A 27001-nucleotide genomic window follows, 5' to 3' on the forward strand; every position below is an offset into this window, starting at 1 on the left:
TATATATATATATATATATATATATATATATATAAAGGTCATGAGCCTGATTTTTTTCTTATTTACACCTGTGCTACTCTTGAGTAATTCCACCAACTTCAGTGGAACTACTCCTAGTTTACACCAGGAGAATTACATAAAAGGAGAATTATGCCCCATATTCCCTGGAAATCCTCTCTCGCAGAAGGGCCAAATATAAATGCACTGTTTATATATTTAACCAAACATTGCATTGTTCTAATTACAAACCACTGAAGGGAGAAATCTTGCCAACTCATCACTTAAAAATTGGCCTTTTCTTTAATTTTTTTTTTTTTAAAATGCAACTAGTTGCTTTGTAGAGTTTGCCTCTTAAAGCATATAAATTGTGGATTCTATTAGTCTTCCAGCAGATAAACCAATTTCTTAGAGTTATGTTGTAGTTTGAATTAACAAAATGACTCAAAACTGCACTAATGGTTAACAGCTTTTTTTTATTAGCAACACTGAGATAAGTTATTGAAGCATTTTTTGTATTGTTTTACATTCCATTTAAAAGTGACCTAACTTGTAACTCCATATACATTTAAAGATATAGTGTGACACTTATTCAGAAAGCAACAATTATTAAAACTTACATGCCTTCATTACTAGGAACCTTAATATATTTTCTAATTACTTCCAACAATACTCTATTCCAAAGCACATGATAACCCAGTAGACGTTTACACATTTTGCTTCAATCACAGGTTTTAAATTGTGGGTGTCAGAGTGCTGTTCATTGAATTTTACTGTCATTTCTTGGTTAATATTGGAAAACCTGGCACAACATATTAAACTGGAAATACTGCTTAAAGAATATGAACAAAGATAACTACCATAATTTTTTTCCTGCTAATGCATTACAAAATACAGGACCATTAAAAACTCAAGTAGAAGTGACAATAAATAACCTTAACAATTTTAAGGGAACTTTCACTTATGCTAAAATCCATTCCTTAGGCTTACTAAATGCATAAATAACTAAACATATTATAAACCTCTATTTTGAGGTTACTGTGATGATTTGTTGTACATTGTAAGTGTGTTGTGTATACATATATTAATGCCTTCACTTAAGAATATTTGTTTAATAAACATAGGTATATCATTTTTTCTTTTGCTGAAGTAATTAACAAACCACACAATTAAATTTATCCCAGGTACTATAATTATCTGGGAACATCAGATAAAAAACAGCAATTCCAGCTTTGCAGTATTGTAAATAACAAGGCCTCACCTGTGAGAGAACGTTCTAAATTACAGAGATTTCAAAGAAGAATTTGGCTATTTATTTCTGAAAGCCAGTAAAATAAAATTACAATGGCTCCCAGACTAATTGTTTTAAAGTCAGCCTTATATAATGAATTATTTGTACATTTAGTTCTGACTTAAGCAAGGATGTTTAAACTGTTAGTGCAAGTATATGAGTAGCTATAGGAGATACTGTATATCAGATATCAGAAGATACGAACCCAGATCAGAATATCTTCTAACTTTGGGAAGGTCTGGGAACAGCTCTAACCTTTTTGGCTCATTCCAGGCTCTAGATTTAAATAATAGTCAAAAATATCCAATAATTGTAATTTAAATTAAACCTGGGCATAAAAATACATTGTTCAGGAGTTGAAACTCAGGGTAAGTTCATACAACTCTAATCTTATATCATTATTGGGACTATGCCTTTCTATACTAGGGTTTGCACTGCTGAACGTGGCCTCTCATGGCTGGAACTGGAGCAAATACCCTAGTGGAGACAAGGCCTCCTTTTGCAAACACCTGTCCCCCTTTCAGATCCAAATCCAGTGAGACACTTAATGCCCTTAACCTCTACTGGGAATAGAGGGCACTCAGAATCTCTCAACAATATCAGATATTGTAGGGGTTAATTATCTATTGTGCAGGTGGGCGATGGGGTGGAGGAGGAGACTATAATATGAAAAATATTAAGACATTAAAAGTGTGCATCATCAAACATTAGGATATTATTGCCCATTTTATCACCAAGCTGGGTTCTAATGTTACACAATATGATAAAATTAAATGATAATATGAATATAACAATGAAATGTAAAGCCAAACAAACATAAGACCTGATCCTGGTATCCTTAATCATGCAAGCAGTCCCACTGACTGAGAATAAGGGATGCAACACTGGGTCCTTAGCTTCTGCTTAAGAAGTCACTGTTGATTTAGACAGTAGCTTTTCAAGCCAAAAATATGCAGAAAAAGGAAAGTAACATAAACAAGGCTAAATGTCAACAGTGTTTGCAGACTTACAGACACCATCCATTTGTTTGTGCTGAAATGACTAGCGAACCATTTGGCAAATACAATGCTATTCACAGACCAGCCCTGTTATCCAGCAGCGCAAACTTCACTGGATCACTGGCATTCCCAGTTAATTAAAAAAAGGAAGAAAGCCATATGAGTTTGGTTTGATATTGCCATGCAAATGGCAATTACTCATCCATAAATGCAGCTGAAACCTAATACTGAAGGTCCAGCCGGTTCTGATTTCACTTACACTGGTGTAAATCAAGAGTAAATTCAGAAATGTCAGTAGAGATATACTTGTGTAAGATCCAGTTCTGAGATCAGAATCAGCTCTGGAAAATCATTACTGAAAAGTGAATTAAATAGTTTCAAAAACTCTCCAACTGATAAAGAAGTCAAAATAAATCCTTTATGTGTTTCTATAGTGACTAAAGAAGAAAAGAATACTCTATTTCTGGTTACTCTTAACACTGCAGCTCCAAGCAAATTTTTGTGGTACCTTGCACTAAATTAAATGCATTACAAGATACTGCAAATGGACTTGCATACTACAATTTCCTGCACTAAAACTGAACTTTTATTACTCACAGCTGTCCAAAACATTGGAACTTTTCAGATTTTTTTGTTTCTGTCTAAAACAGGTTTAATTGTACAAACGAGCCACAATAAGAATTAAGTTGAAGTTATCACAAGAAAAACAATTTCAGCAACCATTATGTGTACTATATTTGTTAGTTATATCACTACAGAGTTTTGAAGGTGTTAGTCAGTGTTAAAATCTTTTTCGGTTTTGACTCCTGAGGGAACAGGCATTTAGTCTGACTAAATCATCTACTAAAATATCAGGGTAAAGTACTATAATTATGTGTCAATAAAGCAAAAATAATAAGACACTAACTATCTTCCTCTTCTCCCAGCCCCCTTCTCTCTGCTAAGAGCAGCTCCACACTCTAACGCTGTTTGAGAAAAGCTAAGATACTGCTCTTTCAGGGACCGAGCCTGTGTGGGGCACCTCCGGCCTTCAAGGGGAGCTGAAGTTTCTCAGCATTTTGCAGAATCAGAACCTAAAAAGATGACTTACATACAAAACCAAGGATCTCTCCAATTTTCACATAAAGACAAAAAAGATGACTGGGTGGAGCCAGCGCAGGGGAGACAGCACCAAATGGAGTGGAACATGAGAGCTTGGGGAAGCAAATTAGATTTATTAGAACAACATGGAACTGACATCGATATGTGTAAGTTCTATACCACTATATCATTAAACAACCAACTGATGCTAAGTACTGTCTCTGTCCAATAGTGTGGAAGACTACTAGCTGTTCTTTGAAAGCTTAAATACAGTCCAAGCGTAAATGGAAAGTATGGATTTTTTTTGTCAGAATCATAGAGTATACCGCCAGGAGGGACCATCTAGTCTGGTCTCATATATATCACAGGCCACCAACACCACCCAGTACCTGCACACTAACCCCAACAACCAAAATTAGACCAAAGTATTCCAGCCCACAGGACACTTGACTGTTATGTGCCATAGGCAGAGATTAGGAGGGACTGAGGCGCACCAGTGCCTGAGGCCTCCAGAATTACAGGGAAATGATTAAGTGAGATATACCCAGATAAGTCTGGCAAGTGACCCACACATACACGCTGCAGAGAAAAATGAAAAAACCTCACTACCAATCTGACTAGGGGGAAATTCCTTCCCGACCCCACATATTGCGACCTGTTAGAGTTTAATGCCAGGAGGGATCATCTAGTCTGATGGGAGTAAACACCTGAGGGACAGAGAGTGCTTGGCACCACCTCAGAGCACTGACCCATCCCACCCAGTATCCTATCTCCAGCTGTAGCCAACCCTGAAGGAGATAAAAAAAATACCTCCCCGAATACAATGGGGGGAAAAAATCCCTTCCTGATCCCTTAAGACACAAAGAAAAAAATACTAAATGGGGTCATGTCATAAAATAAATCCTGTACAAGCCTAGTATAAATTAGTGACTCAGAACAGGAGGTAGAACAATGTTATTACAAGAAAACTAAAAGTACGTGGAAATGTAGGTAGTGAAATGGATGAGGCTTAAATAGAAAGAAATACTGATTGTCTAGTCCTTTAGTAATAGAATAGGGACAGACCATGCCCCCCATCAATCTCCAAATGGAAACAGATTTCAAGGTGCAAAAATATGGATATTCTGACTGAGTATACCTTAACAGACAGAAGCCTTGACATGACACAAAATCATCACTCTTTACACCTTCCCCAAGTGCAATGAATACTATCAACAGCTAAACGGTGTGCTACAAATCAGTTGCTAGATGTACAGGCAGGCCCACATTCCTGAATAATATGAGGTATCAGAGACCATCTAGTTCAGCTCATGGAAATATCCACTCAGGGTTCCAATACTAAATTCAGGGAAGTTAAAGAAGGTCAGGAGCACTTAGAAATAGTTCTAGGTGCATCAAAAATGTGGTCATACCTCCCTCCTTTCTGCTCCCCATCCAGCCATGTAAGTAAAGGGAAATATTAAAAATGTCTGTAAATATTTTATTAAGTAAACTTCTTGATGTGGGAAATGTAAATATTCTGTATAATACATAAAATAATAATACTTTACATTGGTGTAGTGCCTTCCATTCAAGTGTCCCAAAGCATTTTACAAGCATGAATGAATTATGCTTCACAACATCATTATATCCATTTTCTACGTTAGGAAACTGAGGCACAGCCATGTTAAGTGACTTGCCAAGGTTACATAGCAAGCTGGTGGCAGGTGAGGAATAAAAATTAGATTTTCAGATGCTTATTCCTGTGCTGTAACCACAAAGCCCTAATTCAAAAGCAAAATCTGCTGAAAATTGAGGATGACCTTATGTATCTCTGAAAACCAAAGCTGCTTTCCTGAATCCAGAAATCTAACTTAACAAGTGTGCCAATGGGAGAAGTGATCTTAACTAATTCAGACAAAGATATTATTTTATTTCAGTTATTAGAAAAAAATCTGTTCTGACTCTGGAAAGAACAATAGTCTTCTCTCAGCAATCACACAGGGAAAAAACAATTGTGCAAGGATTGCATCAAAGATATGTCCTTATAATGCTCTCTCTCCTAGGATGTTCCTGATGTCCACATGGTGGTAACTTGCACATCAGCAGATGTGGAAAGGGGCCAATTTTGTACAATCTCTATGGGCTCATGCCTGAGCACAAGAGTGACGCCCTGATAACAGATTTGGGTCTCTGCCTCTAGCTTTCTGATCTCTGAGACAGTAAAAGACAGAGAGGGCCCATTATTGAGGTGGCGGGCTTCATCCAAGTGGGAAGGCTAGAGCTAATAAATTCACAGAGGGTGCCTGCTGACTAATCTGCAAGTGCAGAAGCATCAGGTGAGACTCCCCATGCTAACACTCACAGATGGAGCATGATTTCACAGTACAAAATGTCATAGAGAAAATGAAAACACAAGCCAGAAGTCGTTACTGGGTGGTGTCTAACCTAACCAAATAAATAAGTAATTATCATCACTGGGCTTGTTGATCCTGGTCCTCTTTTGTTAAGAGGTATATAAATGTTTTAAATAATATATTAAAATATTCAGCATTTTAGTCATGTTCTGCAAATACACAGTAGACATGTCAGCTAAGAATTTTAAAATGCTATTTTTGGAGAGGGGAGAAAAGAGGACTTGCATTGCATTTTTAGTACAAAAAATAGCTTACAAAATAGAACAGACAAGCTTATGTTGTGTTGCTTTTTTTCCTTATGCTTCAAGTTAAATGCAGGATCACTGGGCAGAGCTTGGGAGTCAGTCTTTAAACTGTAACTCAACAGCTCATAATATGCCTACTGAATTGATTGAAAATGGGAAAAAAACGAATAGAAATAATATTACCTCATTTCGAAAATATTAGGGTTTTTTTGTTTTGTTAAACGTTTTCTGATGGCTTGATTCTTGCTGGAAAGCAGATTCCTATGGGTAGTGTGAAAGGGCAAAATGCATGTTATTTTTAACACTGTAACTAAACTGAGGAGCTGGAAAAAGTTTGGAGTGTCTTTTAATTTTTCTATTTTTAAAATTATGATTTCTTTGTCATGTTTTTATTTATGACTATGAAACTGGTGAATTATATTCCTCGAATTGAAATCAAAATGGGAAGTAGGGCTTTATGAACCACATAACAAAAGCAACTGCCAATATTTTTCAAATTGTCAGAAATCTATTTAGTGATTTCTGACAATCTGGAATCATTTCCAACTCTGTAGTTACCTTTTAGTTAATCAGGAAAAATAATTGTACCAACTGAGGCCCAGAGCTCCTGGAAACACTTGTGCATGTGCCTAACATAAAGTACATGTTTAGTCCCATTGCCATTAACGGGAGTTCCCTCTTGCTTAAAGTTAAGCAAGGGCTACAAGTGTTTACAGGATCCGGGCCTAAATTCTGAGTTGTCCTAACTTTATTAATCTGGGCTACTGTTTCTTTTATCCTGCTAAACAATGGAAAGGAAGTAAATCTTGTCATGAACATTCAACTGTGATTGTGAGTTTTATTTTTGATCAGTTTGAAGGTATAGTGAAACAACATTACTCCAATCCATTTGTGATTGGAAATATAACGGAAGTCTGTCATCCTTTGCTGACACTGCTTTTTGAAAAAGACACAGATTTTCAAGGGATTACATATTACAGTGTTATTCTGTCAGAACTATGCTTACAGAATAGTAGACAAATAAAAAGCTGTTATATTCTCCCCCAAATGATTTTAACTTTTCATTTTTGGCAAACAGACTGTGTGAGCTGAGAAAGAAAAACTTGAATTTAGTAAATCAGAGATAAATAAGAATAAGAGTTTTCTTTCTTTCTTAAATTACCTACTGGCATAATCCTATTTAGGTAATACACAACTTGTACAACCTCCAGTTAGAACAGTGAAAATATAGTTACTTAACCTCTGAAAATAATCAAAGATCACAGCTATATGTTTCATACTGAAACAAGTCACAAAAATGGCAAAGGGGGGTAGGAGGGAACAAATATTGGGTTCCTGACTACAAATAGGAGCATTCCATCCACTTGGCATTTGATTTGGTTAGTGTTGTGTGAATTTAATATACCCTAATTCAGTATAAAGAAAAAAGTATGAGAAAGCAAGGTTGGCTTGGCAAAGCATCCAGCGTTTTTTTTAAATTTTTATAAAATCAAATACTGAAAAGTTTGCAAGTTACCATGTCAATTTTTAAAAAACTTTCCCCCCTCTGAATAAATGAAGCAGTAAATATCGCCTGCACATGCCACTAGCACAGTCTATATTTGCTGCTACTTTAATTTAAAAACAGTATAATTCCTAAAAAAATTGTATAAGTGTATGCAACTCTAGACAGCACATAGAAGACTATTCTGCTGTCAGCTACATGCTCAGTGATTTATATGGAGCTGCACATGTAATATAGTAGAATTTTGCCCACTGATTTTTTTAACATTTATTTTAAATTTGCATTTACTAAGAAATGTGGTTAAGCATGTTTAGAGAGCAGCTTAGTGATTCGCAGGATTGTTTTCTGAAATGGTCTGAAAGAAGGTCTAAAACTTACCACACAAGTCAGGTCTCTTGATACATCCACTGCTTGCTGTGCTACTTGCAAGTCCATTAAAGGCTGCTAAGCCATCAGAGCTATAAGCTCTTAGGACTGACAACATGTTCATCTGCTTCTCAAGGACCTGTGGACCCTGTACTTGTTCAGGTTTCATCACACCTTGTGCAGTTTCATGGGAGGAGAGAAGATTCTGGCTGTGCCACTGCTTTTCTGTTTGGGGCAACCGTGATATTAGTCCTTGTGTTGGTTGTGAGGTGACTGCGCTTTGTATATTGTCACCTCCTTCACTGCTTTCTTTATTTAGGGCAGATAAGTGCTTGTTCATAATATCTGGTTCTGTTTCAATGTCCTCATCTTCAATGTTTTCTTCCTTGGAGGATTCCATATCCTCAGATGAAGCTATGTCAGAAAGGTCATCAGTTGCACTTTTATTTACAGAGTCAGAGAGCAAAATATTTGGGTCATCTTCAGATTGTGTTTTCACTTCGGGTTTGTTACTGGTGCAAGAATTTTGTGCTCCTGTGCCAATAACACCAGGATAAACACCAAACTGCTTGTAGAAGTCTGTTGTAAAATTACAAAAAGTGGAATCCATATGGCTAGGCCAGGCAGCATTCTTTTGTTCTCCCAGCATCTCTTTATTTTGTCCTTGGGTCATTTTCTCAGAAGCTGAGTCCAGCTGGCTAATCAAATTTGAAACTATTGCCTCTTTGCTGGGCTGCACTGAAGAGGAGAGCAAACTGACTTTGTTTGCTGAAGCTGAAGCCTCCCGAGATTGATCTTTGCTGTTTCCTAAAATATTATCTTTACGTTTAGCTTTGCCTAAGTGATTGGCTTGGAGATGTAGAGCCATTAATTCCATAGATGACGTTGTAAAGGAACAAAATAAGCAGCCATGCCAAGCAATATTGTCTTGAACTGTAACAGATGAACCTGGAAGTGAGGCAGCATCTGGCCTCACAGATAAGTCAAGAGGTTCATACTGTGATTTTTCTGTTTTTCTTTGTGAGGACTTGGTATTTATTTTATCCTCACCGCTCTCTGAGCCCAGAGTTTTTATGGAAAGTGAATCAGATAATGCTTTATCCTTCATTTCTTTTTCTTTCTTTAAGGAAGTTAAGACAAAGCTGTCCATGAAAGCTTGCAAAGACCCTTGGAAGTTCACACCATTTCCAACCATGCTCTGATATGCTCGGCCAAGTTCAGAAAAGTGTGTTCCTTTGGAAGATATGTCAGAACCCTTCATATTCTCTGAAGATACCTCAGAAGACATGCCAGCTGCTTGTCCTTGTTGATCTCCAGAAGAAAGCATTCCTGACGTCCACTGCTGAGAGACCAGGCCACTTCGGAAATCAATACCAGGAAGACCCTTGAAGGCTCCTCTCAGTATGTCTGGTCTAATAAACAGAGATCCTTTACTTGATGTTTCGTCCTTGTGTTCCTGACTTTGAGACTGCCCAGGGAGAGGTCCAGCTCCATTCTGTCGCTCCCTGTGGTGCCGTTCCAAGTGGTATTTGAGGGATGCAGACTGAGTGCCTGCATAGTCACAATGTGGACACTTGTAAGGTTTCTCACCTGAAAATACATACAAAAAAGACAAATATATAATGTATGTTATCTGTGCTTCGGTCTATGGAATAGCGAAGAAAAATCAACGTTTGTTCTTTTCAAACAAAAAAAAAACCCCCACCCTTCAGCTAATATTTTAAATGATACTTTAATAGAAGATAATTTATAGTTTTAAGATCTTTTAAATGATTTTCTAGCAATTCAGGAAAGACATACTATCTACACACAATTGGCTATCTTTTTCTTAATGTAACATGTAAAAACGGTTGTAGAATTAAAAGCTGTGATTATGAAAATGAAGCATAACAATTTCAACCACAGTAATCATTAAAAGTACAAGTTAAAAAAAAGAAACAAAGTATGTAGCAAATGGATAGTTGCAATATTTTGTATATACAATTGCTTTAAAAATTTGTTTAAATTATACACATGGAAACCATTTTTAAAACCTAAAAATTTTATGGCACTGTTACGCAAGACTGAAATGAATGATTTAAGGCTTGCTCTGCAGTAAATCATGGATATAATTAGCAAATGGCATACTGCACAAGTAATTTATCATTATTTGGAGGGCACCATTCCAGAAGGATTCAAAGATCTGCAGACCTACTGCATTGTTTCTAAATAAAGAAATATAAATACAGATTCTATAAAATATTAATATCATTACAGTACATTAGGATTGCAGCATGTAAGAACATATAGTTAAGATAAAAAGCAGTCAATAAAATTAAAAAGAAAGTGAGTAATAAAAAGGTACAAAATATATTTACTTTCTGTACTTGAAATTAACATTATCTACTGGTTTTTGCAGCGCTTTAAATTTTTACTAATGGCATTTCTAATGCTCCAGTAGTAAAATGTGTAATTTACCTATAATAAACACTTTTCTAGAGAGTAAAGATCAGCTTAAATAGTATTTTAAAACATATTAGATGAATTTCATGAATTAAATATATATTTGAACTCAATACTAAACTTTTATTTTTCTTGCCATGATTTAAAAGAATTCAGAGATATTACGTATATATAAAATATTCACATACAATCATAGATTTATATATATCCACAAAGAAAATATGTCTAAATAAATGTAAATTTAAATATATGCAGAGCACTTGTTAGCAATCAAGGGTTCCTTGTAGACTTGAGTGCAGAAATACTCCCTGAAAGAGACAAGAGTTTGACAGTACTGTAAGCTTCTTTTTAATAATGGCCTGTCAATATCAGCAATTATTTCTATGAGGAACCTCAACAAGACAAGGAACTGTTTTCTCTTATATGTTTTCTTTCTGATCTAAAAGGCAATGGCAAACCTGTGAACACTACCCTGCAAGTAGTTCATTGTTTTAAAATTTCCTCCAGAATAATAGTAATAGTATCATATTACATGGATTATCATACTCATTGAAAAGCTACTAATTCTTGAACAACATCAAAATCCATTTAAAATAAAAATGGAAAGTTTTCAAACTTTTTAATATTTTAAACTAAGTGCTCAAATGAGAGTTTGGTAAATACTTGGGATTTTTACACCTCTTGCCGATCATCTGAATCAGCTAAACAAGATTAAGTAAAAGGAACAATCAAAATGATCCTACAGCATTATCTTAACAGGCTTACTGACCACGTACAGTAGCTGAATGTTTTCTCTCACTCAACGAGGGCTAAAGAAAATTATAAACACTCTAGCCATGGTCCATAATGTAATCCTGAGGCTAAATTATGAGACACGAGGGCCCTACACTGCCCAGCACCTGATGTATGATGGTGCACCCTCCTCTACAAAGTTTGATTAACATGGTTCACGTAAGAGATGGTAATTAACATGGCTCATACTTTAGGCCTGGGTCCACACATTTTAACATGAGAAATCAAACTGAAAGTTTCAGTGTAACTTCTGAGTGTTTCACGAATATCCAGTTAGTCTCTGGAACCCCACCACTGCCCTCTTTATCAACCCAACTATTGGCTAAATTCTAGTAGGTGCTGTACATGAAGAACCTACCAGCCAACCTATGCCAAACGGTAGGAGACACAAAGCTGAAATGGTTTCCTCTCAAACCCAAAGAGACTATTCTGCAGGCCATCTTCTACTGAAAGCATTTTATGGTAGGGAAAAGGATCAGAGGTCATGTTCTGCATATTCGTATGCTTCTATGCCCTGAAATGGCAATAGCCTCTATGCACATACCCTCATGCAAATTATTAATTTCAGGAGCATGAATATTCTGTGATAGCTCTGCTCCTGGCAAAAATACGGACACACACATTAATATTCGTTTTACAGCATACTTGTGCTCCAAGTTTTGGAGCCATTTCATGTTGTCCCAGAGCTTTGATTTCTATTTGTTACAATCAAATAGTTAGGGGGTCTCTAATACTCTTTGACACAAATTATGGATTTAAAGCATTGTCTAAGAGCCAATCATGTGGCTGCAGAGAAAAGACTCTAGAAACCTTTTGTAGCTCAGTGCCTGCATTTTCTAATCCCCATTCCTCTTACCTGAAAAACCTCTTCCATGGTATCACCTATACCTATGCGGAAATGTTTAAATGCAGTTACTTGTACCATTTACATTTATAGTAACTCTAGTTGATAGATATATGTGCTGCACTTCAAGTGACATCATTAGAAGTTGTGTTCTACCATTGCAGATGCTGTATAAACTCACATTCTACAATGTAGGCTGCACTAATGATCCTATACACATCTCAGGAGGTGCTTAAGGCAATAAGTATATTTAATAAGGGGTGCAAGAAAATTAATATGCTAACTAGAGGAAATACTAATACTAATATGCTTTGCACTTATAAAGTGTCTTCCATCCAAAGCATTCTGCACTGACAACATACTTTAATTTTTAATTGCTGAGCCCTGAAGTTATTCAATTTCCCCCACCTTTTAAAAGGCCCCACAGGAGAGTTCCCTTCAACAGAGGAGGCCTGAAAAGCTCCCAACACCTTCCATCAACACTAGTCTGTAAGAGACCACCCACTGAGATACAGTGATAAAAATTGTAAATTTCCATTGGAGTTGAGTCCACTACCACTATAATGCTCCCATCTCTTGCCAGGCTGGGAACAAAGATTTAAATGAAGGCTCAATCTGTGGCCTATCAAATAGCAACACATTAAGCCACCTTCGGCCTACCAAACTGGGCCAGGGAAATAGTACACCTGAAAACAATGTTTTCCAATCACAACACCTAAAGTAATTATTACCCTTTAAGGATATCCACTTGCAAAATTAACTACTGCTATTTCAGAGGCTGGCATTAGGGGAGAAAATACATCTTCAAACCTGTTAAATTTAGATTCTCCAACAACCTTTAAATTAAAGAATTGGTCATACATATTTAAATGGCATTCAATCTATCCAATTTGACAACCAACATGCCAAATTTCAGCCCCAGTGTGATTTGCAACAGTGAAGTTATGGACTACTGAAACTACCCCTCCCCCACCAAAGATGTATAACGAAAAAATCGCCAGATACTTCACGTCCATGATTCTGCCAGGTATCTTAATAATACTTGCTCAAGGAAGACTAAGTGGGACATGAATGCTGGGCATGGTTCTGTTAGAAGACTATTTGTTTGTATTTAATACTTTGAAAAATGTTTCAGAGAGCTCATCCTCATGTAATGATTACCCAGTAATACTGCCAAGAACAGAGTCTGGATGAGTTATTTAACACTTAATTTCAGTTTACATAAATTAAAGTTGCTATGTGGGGGTGACGGAAACATTTTTTCAAATGTCTGATATATTCAAGAGTCGCTGTTCGTGATTCAGAATGGGACTTATTCTCTTGATCTTGCTAATTCCCTGACCCGTCTGCAGCTGCACAAGCCTCTTCCCAACCTTGTTAAAAACTATCCCAATACATGGTATAAAAACCATGGATAGAGAAGCTATCTAAGCAGCATAATCAGAGTTTTTATCTGTCTAACATCTGATTTATGAGGCATAAGTCATATCACAGAACATCAGGCTATGATAAAATTAAAGACTGCTGTAAAAACTTTATAAATTCCTGGTAGACAACTGGAAACAGACATATTGTCCAATGCAAACAGTTTCTATGTATAGAACACTGATGAGCAACATGGATGTATAACCTATTCAGGCTACTACCAGTTCCACCTGCTGTCCTTATGTGCAAGCTAATTATTCTATGCAAATGAATAACCTATTTTTGGGTTGTATATGGAGGCCACTGCCAGATTATTCCTAAAGCAAGAAGGAACAATTTATGATAATCTAGAGCAGTGGTGGGCAACTTGTGGCCCGAACGCGGCCTGTCAGGGTAATCGCTGGCGGGCTGCAAGACAGTTTGTTTACATTGACTGTCTGCAGGCACGGCCGCCTGCAGCTCCCAGTGGCCGGGGCAGCTCCCAGTGGCCGTGATTCCCGGCCACTGGGAGCTGCAGGCGGCCATGCCTGCGGACAGTCAATGTAAACAAACTGTCTTGCAGTCCATCAGCTGATAACCCTGATGGCCACGTATGGCCCACGGGCCACAGGTTGTCCACCACTCATCTAGACTGATATCGTGCAAATCATAAACCAAATAACCTTACACATACATGTTAGAAAGATAACCAGTCTTGACTTAAAAATTGCAAGTAATGAAGACTCCACCATGTCCCTCGGTAAACTGTTCCAAAAATTAATTACCCTCAATGTTCAAAATTTATGCTTTACTGCTAGTATGAATTTGTCTAGATTCAACTTCCAACCATTGGATCATTATGACTTTTTTCTGCTAGATTAAAATGTTGTCAGAAATCTCTTACCCATGTAGGTACTTGTAGACTGCAACCAAGTCACATCTTAGCCTTCTCTTTGATAAACTAAATAGATTGAGCTTCTTTAGTCTGTCATGTTTTCCAGATCTGTATCACTCTAATCTTTTTTTTTTTTTGCTCTTTTCTGCACCCTTTCCAATATTTTGAAATTCTTTTTAAAGTGTGTACACCAGAACTGGACACAGTGTTCCAGTAATGGTCTCACTGGTGTGCCATGAGATTGCTCCACTTCCCTACTCCTACTTCATGTTTCCCTTGGTATGCCTCCAAGGATTGTGTTTGCCCTCTTAGCTACAGCATTGCATGGGAGCTCATGCTCACTGCTTATCTACCATTAACCCTAAGTCCTTTACAAAGTCACTACTTTGCAGAATACAGTCCCCCAATCTTATAAATGTGACCCTCTCACTTTGTTCCAAGATATAAGAGCCTACATTTGGCTGTGTTAAAATGCATGTTGTTCAAATGTTGTTCACATTACCAAGTGATCCAGGTCAGTCTGTATAACTGGCTATCTCCAGTATTATTTACCATTCCACCAGGTTTTGTGACATTACAAATTTTACCAGCAATGATTTTATATTGTCTTCCAGATCATTGATAAAGATATTACATAGCATTGGATGAAGAAAATCTCCCTGTAGGACCTCAGTAGAAATCCCCTCATTGGATGCTGGCTCCCCATTTACCAGTACATTTTGTGATCTATCAGTTAACAGCGTTTTAATCCATTTAATCTAGGCCACATTCGTTTTGTGTACTGCTATTTTTTTTTTTTTACATCACAGTGTCACATGGGGTTAAGTCAAGTGGCTTATGGAAGTCTAATGTGACAACGAAGTTATCTTTGTCAACCAAATTTGTAATTTTATCAAAAATTATATCAAATTTGTTTGACAAAATCTAATTTCATAAAACTTGTGCTGATTGGCATTAATTATGATACCATGTTTTAAATTTTTACTGACTGCATTCCATATCAGCCTTTTCATGATTTTGCCCAGGATTGATGTCAGGCTAAACAACCTATAGTTTTCCAAGTCTTTCTGTTTTCCCTTTTTGAAATATTGACACAACATTAGCTTTTTTCCAGTCTTCTGAAACTTCCCTAATGTTCCAAGACTTTTAAAAATCAACATTAATGCTTCAGAGAGGTCATTGGCCAATTCTTTTAATACTATTGGGCACAATTTTTCCAGTCCTACAAATTTTTAAATGTTTAACTTTAATGGTTTCTGTTTAACATCCTTCCTACTTACTCATGACATAGAAAACATTTTATTATCACTGTAAGATATCTGCTTCTATCTGAATACAGAATAGAAATATTTATTGAATGCTTCTGCCTTTTCCGCTTACCATCCAAGTTTACCATCCTTGTCTTGTATCAGATGTATACCATTGCTAGGATTGCATTTGCTTTTGATATATTTAAATAATGACTTTTTATTGTCCTTTACATAGATTTTTCACCAATACCGTTTATTTTCTTTATCAGATGTCTTCATTTCCTAACTGCCAATTTGTACTTACTGCTATCAGCTTCTCCATTTTTCTATTTTTTTGATTTGGGGTTTTAAAACTTTTGATTATTTCTTACATCTCCCTTCTTAACCAGGATGATCTTTTTTTAACCAAAGAAGCCTTCTTAGAGAGTGTACACATGGACTTGCCCTTTGATCACCAGGCCAATCCTCGTTAATGTTCTTCCATTGTGCAGTGGTCTCTCCCCTTAATAGCAGTCATTGCTAGGCACATCTACCTCACATGCAATGCTCTTGCAGCTGGCAGAGGGTTTTTTGCCAGCCCCCACAGGCAATGGACATCCAGAATTTGATCACATGTACTTCGACATAAGAAATAGTTATTGTCTTTCACAGTAAGCATCATGAAATCAAACAGCTTATAACTCCAGTGAATATTGTTTAATAAAAATATTGAAAACATCTTATAGCTTTTTTAATCATTGGACTGGTTATTGATAACCTATTTTATCCATTGTACAGTAGATATTTTAAAAATGAATTGCTGTATGATTTAATTAGTTCATTATTATGCCTATTCTTACACAGTAATTTCTTTTATCATTCTAATCATTCACTTCACACTTTTTAAACCAAATGGAATAGCAAAGGTTCTGTAGGATTATTTTTGGATCATGCACATGTTTCACCACACAATTAATCTGTTTTTCAGACTTATCAGTTGACTACTTCTTTTCTTTACTCCCTAGAGTTTTAACTAAATATGTAAGATGTAAATACCCTCTTTCCCCCAAAAAAGTATTTGATGCTTCTGACCCAGTAACTTAAGGGTTTTCCATTGTATCATGCCACATACAGTAAAAGATTTTAATTTTTGTAAAGTTATAGACTTGAATATTTTCATGTATTTACATCCCATCTTTGATATTTAGTCTTTCAACATGTCTTTACTTAGTTAACACATGGAGAGATAAATATGGTTGTTCCTTTGCAGTGAAGCTTCAGTACATTAATATAAACTGTACACTAATTCCCCCAAAGCATATATATGTTGTAAACCTGAAGACTTTTTACACAGCTGCTTATTGCTAAACAGTGCCTTGTCCAGAAGGGGACAATCTGTGTCTCTAATTGCTGTCACTGAAGCTGAGATTCATTATGTGACTTTCCCATTAAAATGTGAGCATTAATTTGTATAATGAAATATCACCCACTGCAGTGTTCATTAGCCATGCCCTACTGTATACTGCACATTGTTAGCTACCTAGAAACTGTAGTTAATTTCACTAATGGATATTTCCCTACTTAGTGTTTGGTAGGAAATTTATACTGTAACATTACCTCTTAAACTTTTAAGGAAATTTAAATTCAATCAATTATTTTCAACAAAAGTTTGGGATGTCATTAAGGCAGGAAAAGGCAAGCTGCACAATGTTAAGGATGGGAAATCTGGAGAAATCTAGAGAAATGAAAAGTCCTTTTAGTTCATCTTAGAAATGTAAGAATAAAGGATGTTCAATACCAAAATTGTCTTTTCTTGGAGCACACAGTCCCATTTTCCTTAATTATTCATATTGCTCATCCCACTACACGTACCTTGAGAGAATGGCAACAGCCAGTCTCTTTTTAGGAAGAAAATGTGAGTTGAATTAATTTAAAACAGCACCGTTTTGAGTGTATTCCATCAGCTCATCTAAGCATGTTTCAAAATTGCATGGTCGCATTTCCAAGAGAAAATATAAGATATGCATGATATAGACTATTAATTATGTATACTACAGGTCAGTCTCTCAACCTGCTAAGTATTTTTGCCCCTCTCTCTCCCTTTCATAGGTGTAGGGCCAAATTCTCAAGCCCACTCATACACATGGCTTTATTCCATGTTCCTTACCTGGGTGACATGAACATAAAAGTCAGGGTTTGAGCACGTATGAATGCTAGGTGCAAACCCTGACTTTGTGTAAACAAACGGGGGTTCTTGAATGCCTACATTGAGAACATGCAAAGGTCCTTGTGCAAGTTTGAAAATTTGCCTCTAGATAACATGCTGATAAGCAGTTTCAGAGTACAATATATTTTTATTTTTATCACTTTATGTGCTCTCCAAGTCCAATTCTGTAAGATGATGAGTACCTGCAACTCATTAACTTCTATAGGAGTTGAGGGTTCTCTGGAAGTCGTGGATGGTATTCAGTACCTTACAGGGTATAAACCTCCATGTATTTTGTGCACTATCTATCTAAGGTACATACCACAGTATCTGAGCACCACATAAACTTTAATGTATCTATTCTCACAACACCCCTGAAAGGTAGGGAGGGATTATCATTTTACATATTGGGACCTGATGCACAGAGGGGCTAAGTAACCTGTCCAAGGTCACACAGGAAGCTGGTGGCAGAGCAGATGCTTGAACCTAGATCTCTGGCCAATGCCCTAGCCACATCCCTCCACTCCATTCAATTACCACTATTGACATTTTACTGGAATGACTGTCCTTAAAAAGAATGTTGAGCATTCTAATTCCCATAACCGTGGTAGCAGAGAATATAATCAATACTCCTAAGGATGACTATATAACCCATGAGTGCATAGTCATATCCAACCAAGTCAAGTACCTAGCATGTCAAACTCTCCACTCATACACACTGTATTTTATTAGAAATATCCCAGTTTGCACTTGCATACTTTATCTGCATTTCATTTGGTTTTTGTAAGGTATTTTGGGGATATTCAAAAGTAGACTGGATAGAATTACATCACATGACTATATTAAAGAATGTTCTTGTTTTTACTATGATTTAAGGAAACAGTAGGATTTAGCTATTCATTTATTGGTATGCTTAATATCAGTTATTACTAGCATGGCATAATTTTAGACACAGATTCAAATTCTTATTTACAATCTTTAATTTCTTTGACTTAATGGAGTCACTCCTGATTTCCACTGGTACAAATGAAGTTCAGAATTAGCTGCAATCTGTATGCAGCTGTGTGATTCCATTCTTATACCACTTAGCTTTTATAAACAATATGTTTGTGAGAGTCACATCTGACCATGGCAGTACTCTTACCAAACACAAAATATCCACAGACTTCTGACTCATGCAAGCTCAGAAGGTAGATGTTCTACAGCAAGGATGACCTGTCTAACAGAAAGGTCAGGCTGGCATGGAAAGCAATAACCCCAAACCAACAAAAACCTCTTCAGCAAGAAGCTGTGAGGGTAGAAGAGAAGCAAATGAGCTCTCCACTTCCTTAGGGAACAACTCCCTGTTCTTGGGCTTGTCTGTCCAGCCATACCACAGCTGATCTGGCTGCAGGGATCAAGCATGCAGTAAAGTCCTCTCTACTGCACTAAAATGAATAGTTCTGTGGAAACAAGAAACTAAGGGCCCTCTCCCCAATTAGACAGGCTAACATAAAGAAGTAACCTAGAAATGTTACAGGGGGACACACACACACCCCTTCTGATCCATAACACTGATCTTCTGATTTAAAGGAACTATCTCTGCATTAAGGCTCCTTCCTCCATCCTCACTGGAGTTACTCTAAGGCACCACCTCTTTCTCCAGTTGCTTTGGGGGGTTGGGGAAGGCTTTTTTTTCCTCTCACGAGGCAGCCAAATATCAATGTGACATGCTCCCTTTAAAATTCCTCCCTGACTGAATATTGTTCAGTCAGCCAGAGAAGAACTAATCTCTGCATTAAGATGTTGGGACTCAACTTAGCCTGCCCAGTGAAGCCTTGTACTTTCCCCCCAATAAATCAATTACCTTGTATGGCTTTATGAGCACCTTGCCCCAACCCTCCAGCATCATGACACAACAGTCTTTGTGGTATGAGGGTGGCTAGAAAAGTCCAGAAGCAAGTTGCTATAACTATCTGGAAGCTGGCTACCTCATTCTGCGACAAATCCATTGCTAACCAATTTGGTGCTAGAAAGTCAACTGTGAGTAAAGTGGTGGCAGAGGCTTCTGAGGAAATTGGGAGTGTGATTTACTCAAAGGCAATGGGCATAAACAATAACCCTGAAGTAATTGCCCGTTTTGAGAAAATGGGCTTTCCAAACTGTGCCAGGGCCCTTGATGGGATTCAGGTGCCCCAGTTTGCTTTCCTTAAGGAGTATATGAGTACATAAAGCACAAAGGGCACTACTTCATTATTATGCAGAACCCTTGTAGACCAAAGAGACTGATTTATGGATGCCAATGTGAGCTGCACTGGAAATGTTCATCATGCCAGGGTTTTCTGGCGGTCAAGAATCTACATTCATGGACAGGCTGGGACACTATTCCCACCGAATGACATTGTCATAGAGGTACTATCCCCACTGTTATCCTGGGGGACTCTGTGTAACCCCTTTTGCCTTGGCTTATGAACCTTTATCTTGATTTCAGAGGGCCTGGCACAAGATGGTTCAGTTACACACTCAGCAGGTACAGAATGGCAGTTGACTGTGCGTTTGACAGACTGAAATCCTGCTGGTGCTGTTTACAGACGTTTGGATGTTGGTGTCATCAGTGCTGTCTGCAGTAGTGTGACTTGCTGTGGTCTTCATGATTTTTGTGAAGCCAAAAGTGAGCCATTTGCCCCTGAGTGACTCTATGACAGCAATGGATTGCTGAACTCAGTACACTCAGCCAGAAAGTGCATTTATCACAGCTTGAACAGGATGCGCCCAGCAACAAAAATCAGGGGGGCTCTGCACTCACATATTACGGACTTGCACAGGCAATGGAAGATGGGGGATAGTTATCTTAGGAATGTTTTTGTACAGCAATGCTTACAGTACACACATCATGGTACTGAGGTACTGTCACATCACACAATGAAGAGGAGGATACTGTCACTGTATGCAGTGAATGTGGGTGTTGATATGAAATTTTCTTATGGATGAAATGGCTGTTTGTGAAAGGGGGGCTGTGCATTTACGTTATGGATCATTGTACGTAGATGTACTCAAAAATTGTGTCTGGATGCAAGTTCTCTGTTGTGCCTTACTGTGTGTTTATCTTTACTATTCAAATGCACATTGTATGATGTAGTGATGGCAATAAACTTTCTTAATTAAATAAAAACCTTTATTTGTGAACATGCATGTATTACAAAAAAAAAAACCAATATTATAGCATTGCAGGCAGCCCAGCTGCCATTAGAACATCAAAACTCAGTAATAAACCCACAGCAAAACCAGTAATAAATCAAAGTGTATTAACCAAACAGTACAAAGTGCAAACACTGAACCAGTGCCATCAAAACAATCCCTTAAATCTGTGTGTCCTCTGGCATGTTCTCCTTTTCCTTTCTTGTGCATTTAGCATGAACTTGACATCACTGCACGGGTGTGGAGGCCTGCAAGGGAGAGAGGGTCAGCGTGGGAACAGAAGTATGTTGGGAGGAGGAAGGCCCTGAACGGGGGTAGAGGACTGCAGGGAGTAGATTTGCCCTGTCCAGCTGCTGTTAAGGCCTGGTTGCATGAGCCACCAGGAATTGTCCAAAGTGTTCCTGGGTCTGAGCACATGGCAGCAATTCTCTCCTCCTGCTCTGTAGCCTGCCTGTTCTTTTCATCTTGCCTTTCTACTTGCCATGAATCCTTCTCTCTGTGGTATTGCACTTGCTTGTTGATCCTGTCCAGAATGTCAAACATAAGCTCATCACAGAAAATCTTCCTGTTTGACCAATCCATGATGGTATGGAGATCTAGGCTTCCGCTGGAATGTGTCTGAGCTGCTGAGGTACAATGGCCGGTTGAGAGACCTGCAAGCAGACATAAAAGAGTACATTATTGTCTCAATAATTCACAGATGACTCAGGGCATAACAACAGGAAAAATCCTTGTGGAATTTGATTGCCAAAAAATGATACTTTGTGAGACCCCATACGCTTCGGACATCAGAAGCTCTGTGGACACAATCAGGTTAGCAGCAATGAAAAGAGGGCCCAGGGAATGGTAAATTAAAAATCACAATTGGTTTATTTTAAAAATTGTAGACCACCTTGGGCACTGGAGGAGCAGGTGGATCATGGTGTACTACACAATCCCTCTCTATCATTGCAGACAGTCCATATTTTGGAGGACATAACAATTCTTGTGGTTCCAGAATGGCAAAGGGACATTTTATCCCAAGCTGCTGGTGGCAAGCCAGTCATGTATGCCACATAAGTTTTCAAACTTACGGTGACTGAAGAGCACATCTATGAGTGGAGTGGGCTGATCAGATACCCATGTGGCACCCCAAAATATGCCCTTTCCCAAAATGTGACTACGTATCCATTACCCCTCAGCACATTTCTTGACTGCATACAACCCCCCACCTGTATTTTGGACAAATGATTTAATCACCCATGGGCTATAGGGACTACATTAGCTTAAATGGACTACACCTGTTAATATACATGTAAATTTCACCCTTCCCCCCTACAGGTCATTGATTACAGATGGCTTATTAAACCTTTAGGCTGATATAGAGTGGCGTAGTAATAGGGGAACCAATATAAAGTTCACATTTTTCATACCCTAGCATGTAGCAAGAATGTGCAAGTTTCTATTAAAACTTTTTAAATGCTTGTTTCACTGTTCGCACTTCCGATTCTCCATTCTGAATTCCATGAGGTGGTGGTATTGGGGACAAATGGAAGGGATGCTAAGCTGTTGGCGTACAATCTGCCATTAGCAAATACATGCTGCTACCTGTGGCTGGTAATAACTTTTGCATTGGTTCATAAACTGGAAATCCCTCCCATTACTATATTCATAAAAACAAAAATGGAGCCAGAAACTTACCAAGCTCAAGGGTGACTTCTGCTTCTTCAGTTTCTGTTCGGGTTCCATGGCGGACTGCTACTCTGGGGATAGGAGGGGAGGCACTGAAAAGCTCCTCCAAGTAGGGACCCAGGATTTTCTGCAGCTGTTCCAGCAGCAAAACCTCCTCAGGGACCGGTCTCAGCACCAGAATCACTTTGGTAGCCTCTTCCAGCACCTGCTGTATCCCCTCCAGTCCTATTCTAGATTCATGGGTGAGAGAGTCACCATCTTGGCTGACCAGACTGCTGTGAAGTCTAGTGGGTCAGTGTTCAGTGCACTACCCAGCGCTTGGTCAAACTCCTCGTAAAAGAGGTGGGATAACAGCAAGTTCCAAAAGGTGAGGTTTGCATCCCTGGCTTTCTGATAGTTGGTTTTGAACTGCTTTGTCCTCTCCCGACATTGGTCACCGGTCCAGTGAATTTCCAATGCTGCCATCTTCTTCGCTATTTCCGGGCACACATGGTCATCGAACTTTTTGCTTGCCTTGCATCAGAAATTCACGAAAATCTGGCCAGGAAGCAGCACAATTGGCAAAGGACTTCTTCTGGTTGGTATCCATTGCAAACACAGGAGACAGTTCAATGTGTTTGCAGCTCAGTAGTCAGAATAAAATGCAAGGCTTAAATGCCGAGCTATTGTACTTGACAAAGGGGGCGTTGCTTCCGTTTCCCGGGAGTTGACTGCCTATTCTTGGGACAGAGAGGACAAAGAGCACTGACCTACGGGATTGTAGGACATCACCTAGCAGACACTCAGGGACTGAGGCCAGCCGGTCTGGGCCCAAGCTATGTCCACACTACAAACTAATGGGGTTTTGGCCCCAAACCCTGCGGGACCCAGACTCGAACACTCCGCTCCTGCGGGTTCCTGGGGCTTGGGCACAGGCCTGAATCAGACAGATTTGTGTATAGACAGAAGGGGAGTCATGCTTGAGCCCGAGCCCGAGCCTGGGTTTACAATGCAGTGTAGTCATACTGTTAGTTGGTGTTGGCTGGGGCACCAAGGCACTCGACCTGTGTGCCTCCAAGCACCCACACATTGGAAGGAACCTAACTTTTTCTAAATTGCTTAAGCTCATCTCTGACAAGCAGGTGCCATGAGAACAAGAGCAGTAATTGAGTTAATGTAGTGGAGAAATACAGTGAAATGTTTTTTTTTTTAATCAGTCAGTTATATGATCCTGACATATAATAAAGACAGAGTGTGATATAAAATTCAGGAAACTGACAAAATACAGTCACAGACAAGTATAAAACCACCAATATAATATCTGCTTAATAACTGGTATCTATTACATCATTTCCATTTACTGTATAACAACTTAATTTTGATTTAATAACTCTTGTAATTTACCATTTTATAATGTTTATTATGACTATTTATTATATGTAACACTGTTACATATATGTAACTGTTTCATTTAAACATACTCTTCTCATAATTTTAGAAATACTTTGTTCTTAGTTCAATGGAAATTGATCTTTATCTATTTTAAAATTATTATGCTTTTTTAAATACATTGCAAACGTTGTTTGCATGGCCTACATGATGTTTCCCCAAATCATTTTCTTTTCTTTATTTACATGAAGGTTTATCTTTTTGTTTTGATTTTGTAAGTAAATTTTAAAGCACAATTTTTATGGAATATTTCCATTGTAATTCACTTACTGTCCATGGATTCTGAGCCACAAATACTGAATGCATAATCAGTGTCATCTTTAAAACAACAAACAGAATGACCACTTAATTTTAATAAGGTGTTGATAGAGGAAGGAAAGAGGACTGCACTCAGGTTATTTTAAAATATTTTTTCTATAAATCTTCCATTAGAAACGGGTTAAAATAGTTTAAAACTTATGCTTACAAGACTCCTTTAAAATAATGTAATTACTATTTATTTACTTTTATTATAGTAGTGAATAAAGGGATCAGTGTTCCATTGTGTTAGGAACGGTACAAACTCCAAACACGTAGTAAAGAGACGATCCTAAAGTGTTTACTTTCTATATGAATTAAACAATGTTAAAGCCAAATTTTCAAAGTGACCTTAAAAGCAGCCTCTATATAGTCAACCATTGTACCACAATTCAAAGACACAAGGAGAAGAGATAAGACATAAGCTCCATCTGTTCCTTTCAATTTCCTGTTTTTGCTGATTTTCAGCCCTTCCAGTCATATTTTCAAAAGCAGTCTGTCCATTTGCATACCCAATAATGCAGTGTCAATTTTGTGCACTCCAGAATTACATGTTTGCATGAAAACAGGTTAGACACCTAAATCATTGATTTGGGTACACAAATAACATTTGCATATGAAAAAAACATACCTTGTAGAATGAAAAAATGGCAAAGATAATAAACTCAAGAGATACAGGTGGAAAGTATTTCCTAATCCTGTTCATTGTGCCTATGAACTGTAGAAGTGTATACACCATTGGCTCCATATTTCCTAAAATAACTGGGATGTTACTGGCAGCGAAAATCCTGGATGACCACACATTTGAGCCACTCAAATTACCCAACAGACTATCCTGCTGAATAGGAAGGAAAGAATCATACCTGCCAGTGAGTAGCAGAAGTGACTGTATGTGGGTAATTAATATATGAGCTCTTGACCGCCCATGACAGTCTCAACTTTGGACCTATCCACATGCAGCCTACTCAGTCCTAAGCAATTACTATCCACAAAAACCCTGCAATAACCCCCCATGCATGGCTTCCAGAGGAGGAGAGAGAAACGAGTCCCTGCCACCCATGTCATGTGACAAATATACTTAACTTTTGGGAAGGCTCAATCCTCCTTTTCCCACCTTGCAGAGTCTCCCAGAGTTACTGTAGGCCTGAAGAATTCAGAATATACTATCCCATACAGGCACACGGAAAAAAGTATCATAGGGTACGTCCACATAGCAATAAAACCTCAGAGCCTGGTCTACGGACTTAGGTTTGTGGGGCTCTCACAAAAAAAAAAAACCCATGATGGCAAGTCTCAGAGCCCAGGTCTATGGACTCGGGCTCGTGCTACAGAACTAAAAATGGCAGTGTAGATGTTCCCACTCAGGCTGGAGCTTGGGCTCGGAAACCCAGCCTCTGACACATGGAAAGGGACTTTGACAAGATTCTAACATTAAAATGACAAGCTATACCCATATTTGATAAAACTGAAAAAGTGTTCATGTACACAGGAAGAGGTTAAAATAGTATGTTAAGAATAAATTGAACAAAAATAATAACAGAGCAAAACCATAGAGAATCCCTAAATATATGCTAAGGGAGGCCATCAAAGCAGTTAGCATCACTAAGTCTGAAATAGACTTATGCAGAAGAACCAGGGTAACAGAAGGAAACAGTGAAGAAGGCAGGTGATGCTGAGGGTGCGCCTACACAGTGCATTAGTGCACACTAGAGGGATATACATTCTAGTATGCGCTAGCGTGTTACACACTAACTGACCTTTGTGGACCCTGAGGGAGCACACTAAAAGTTCCTTAGAGTGCGTTAGTGCTGTCCCAATTGAAACAGTACCCCATTGATATGCACTAGGGAACTTTCCTCACACATCAGCAGGGTGGTGCACAACATGCTAGTGCACACCAGAACTTACTCCCCTCTAGTACGGACTCAAACCCTGCGCAGACAAGCCCTGAGACTACCACAATTGGAAAAGGATGATTCTGTTAAAGTGACCTTTTCCTCCATCTAACCATTCCTGTATTTTTTTTTTAGGAATGTTGCCATATATCTTTCTCAACGGACTCCGAGTATCAGTCTATACTGGAAATTACAACTCCCATCCATACATGTATTGCGACATCTTGACAACCCCAGCCTGTTACCTTATGGCATAGAACACCCACACTGTCCTGCACCTCTCACCTGTATGTATTCTCAAATGAACTTTTAAGTGGTGTGATGTTCTGAATGTTTTTCCACAATATGGACAGTCTTTCATGGCAGAACCAAGGCTCCTGTCTCTCAGTAAAGCTGGCTGCTGGATTCCTACCGATCTCCCAGCTTCTTCTCCGATGTCTGAAACACAGAAATGTTCTCACATCACTTCAGCACATGTCAGAAGTTGTTCTCGCTGAAACTGCTAACACAACACAAAGTTAAACATGTCAATACTACACCTGTCTATTTCATTCTTTAAATCTGACAGAATGCTGACAATTCATGTATTTTCTTGTTATTCTCTTAAATTATTTCATCTTTCCTAACGTCACTTTAAACAGCATATGGTACCTTTATATTGAACTGAATTATACAAGAAAGGAAACAGCTGGGTCAGCAGCTGGTTTGATTTCTTCTTTTGCTTAGTTCCTATTAATTTTTTCCCAAAAAGTTTCAAAAAGTTGTTTTGTTAAATATGGTTAATTTATAATTATTATTGAAAAGTTGAGCATGTTAATATGAAAAAGTTTTAATTAATTATATT

The 27001-nt window shown here is 38.1% G+C and overlaps 1 protein-coding gene across 5 annotated transcripts in view; it reads right to left on the reverse strand.

Moving 5' to 3' along the window:
• ZNF536 (zinc finger protein 536) overlaps window positions 1-27001 on the reverse strand; it is a 417852-nt gene that overhangs the window by 143830 nt on the left and 247021 nt on the right. For all 5 annotated transcript variants that reach the window (XM_034788197.1, XM_034788198.1, XM_034788199.1 and 2 more), the window contains 2 exons: window positions 26443-26595; window positions 7890-9467 (listed from right to left, as the gene is read on the reverse strand). In XM_034788197.1, coding sequence (XP_034644088.1) covers window positions 7890-9467; window positions 26443-26595 — 1731 coding nt within the window. The remainder of the gene's footprint in view (window positions 1-7889; window positions 9468-26442; window positions 26596-27001) is intronic.

Source organism: Trachemys scripta, chromosome 13, assembly GCF_013100865.1.
Source record: "Trachemys scripta elegans isolate TJP31775 chromosome 13, CAS_Tse_1.0, whole genome shotgun sequence".
Taxonomy (NCBI): domain Eukaryota; kingdom Metazoa; phylum Chordata; order Testudines; family Emydidae; genus Trachemys; species Trachemys scripta.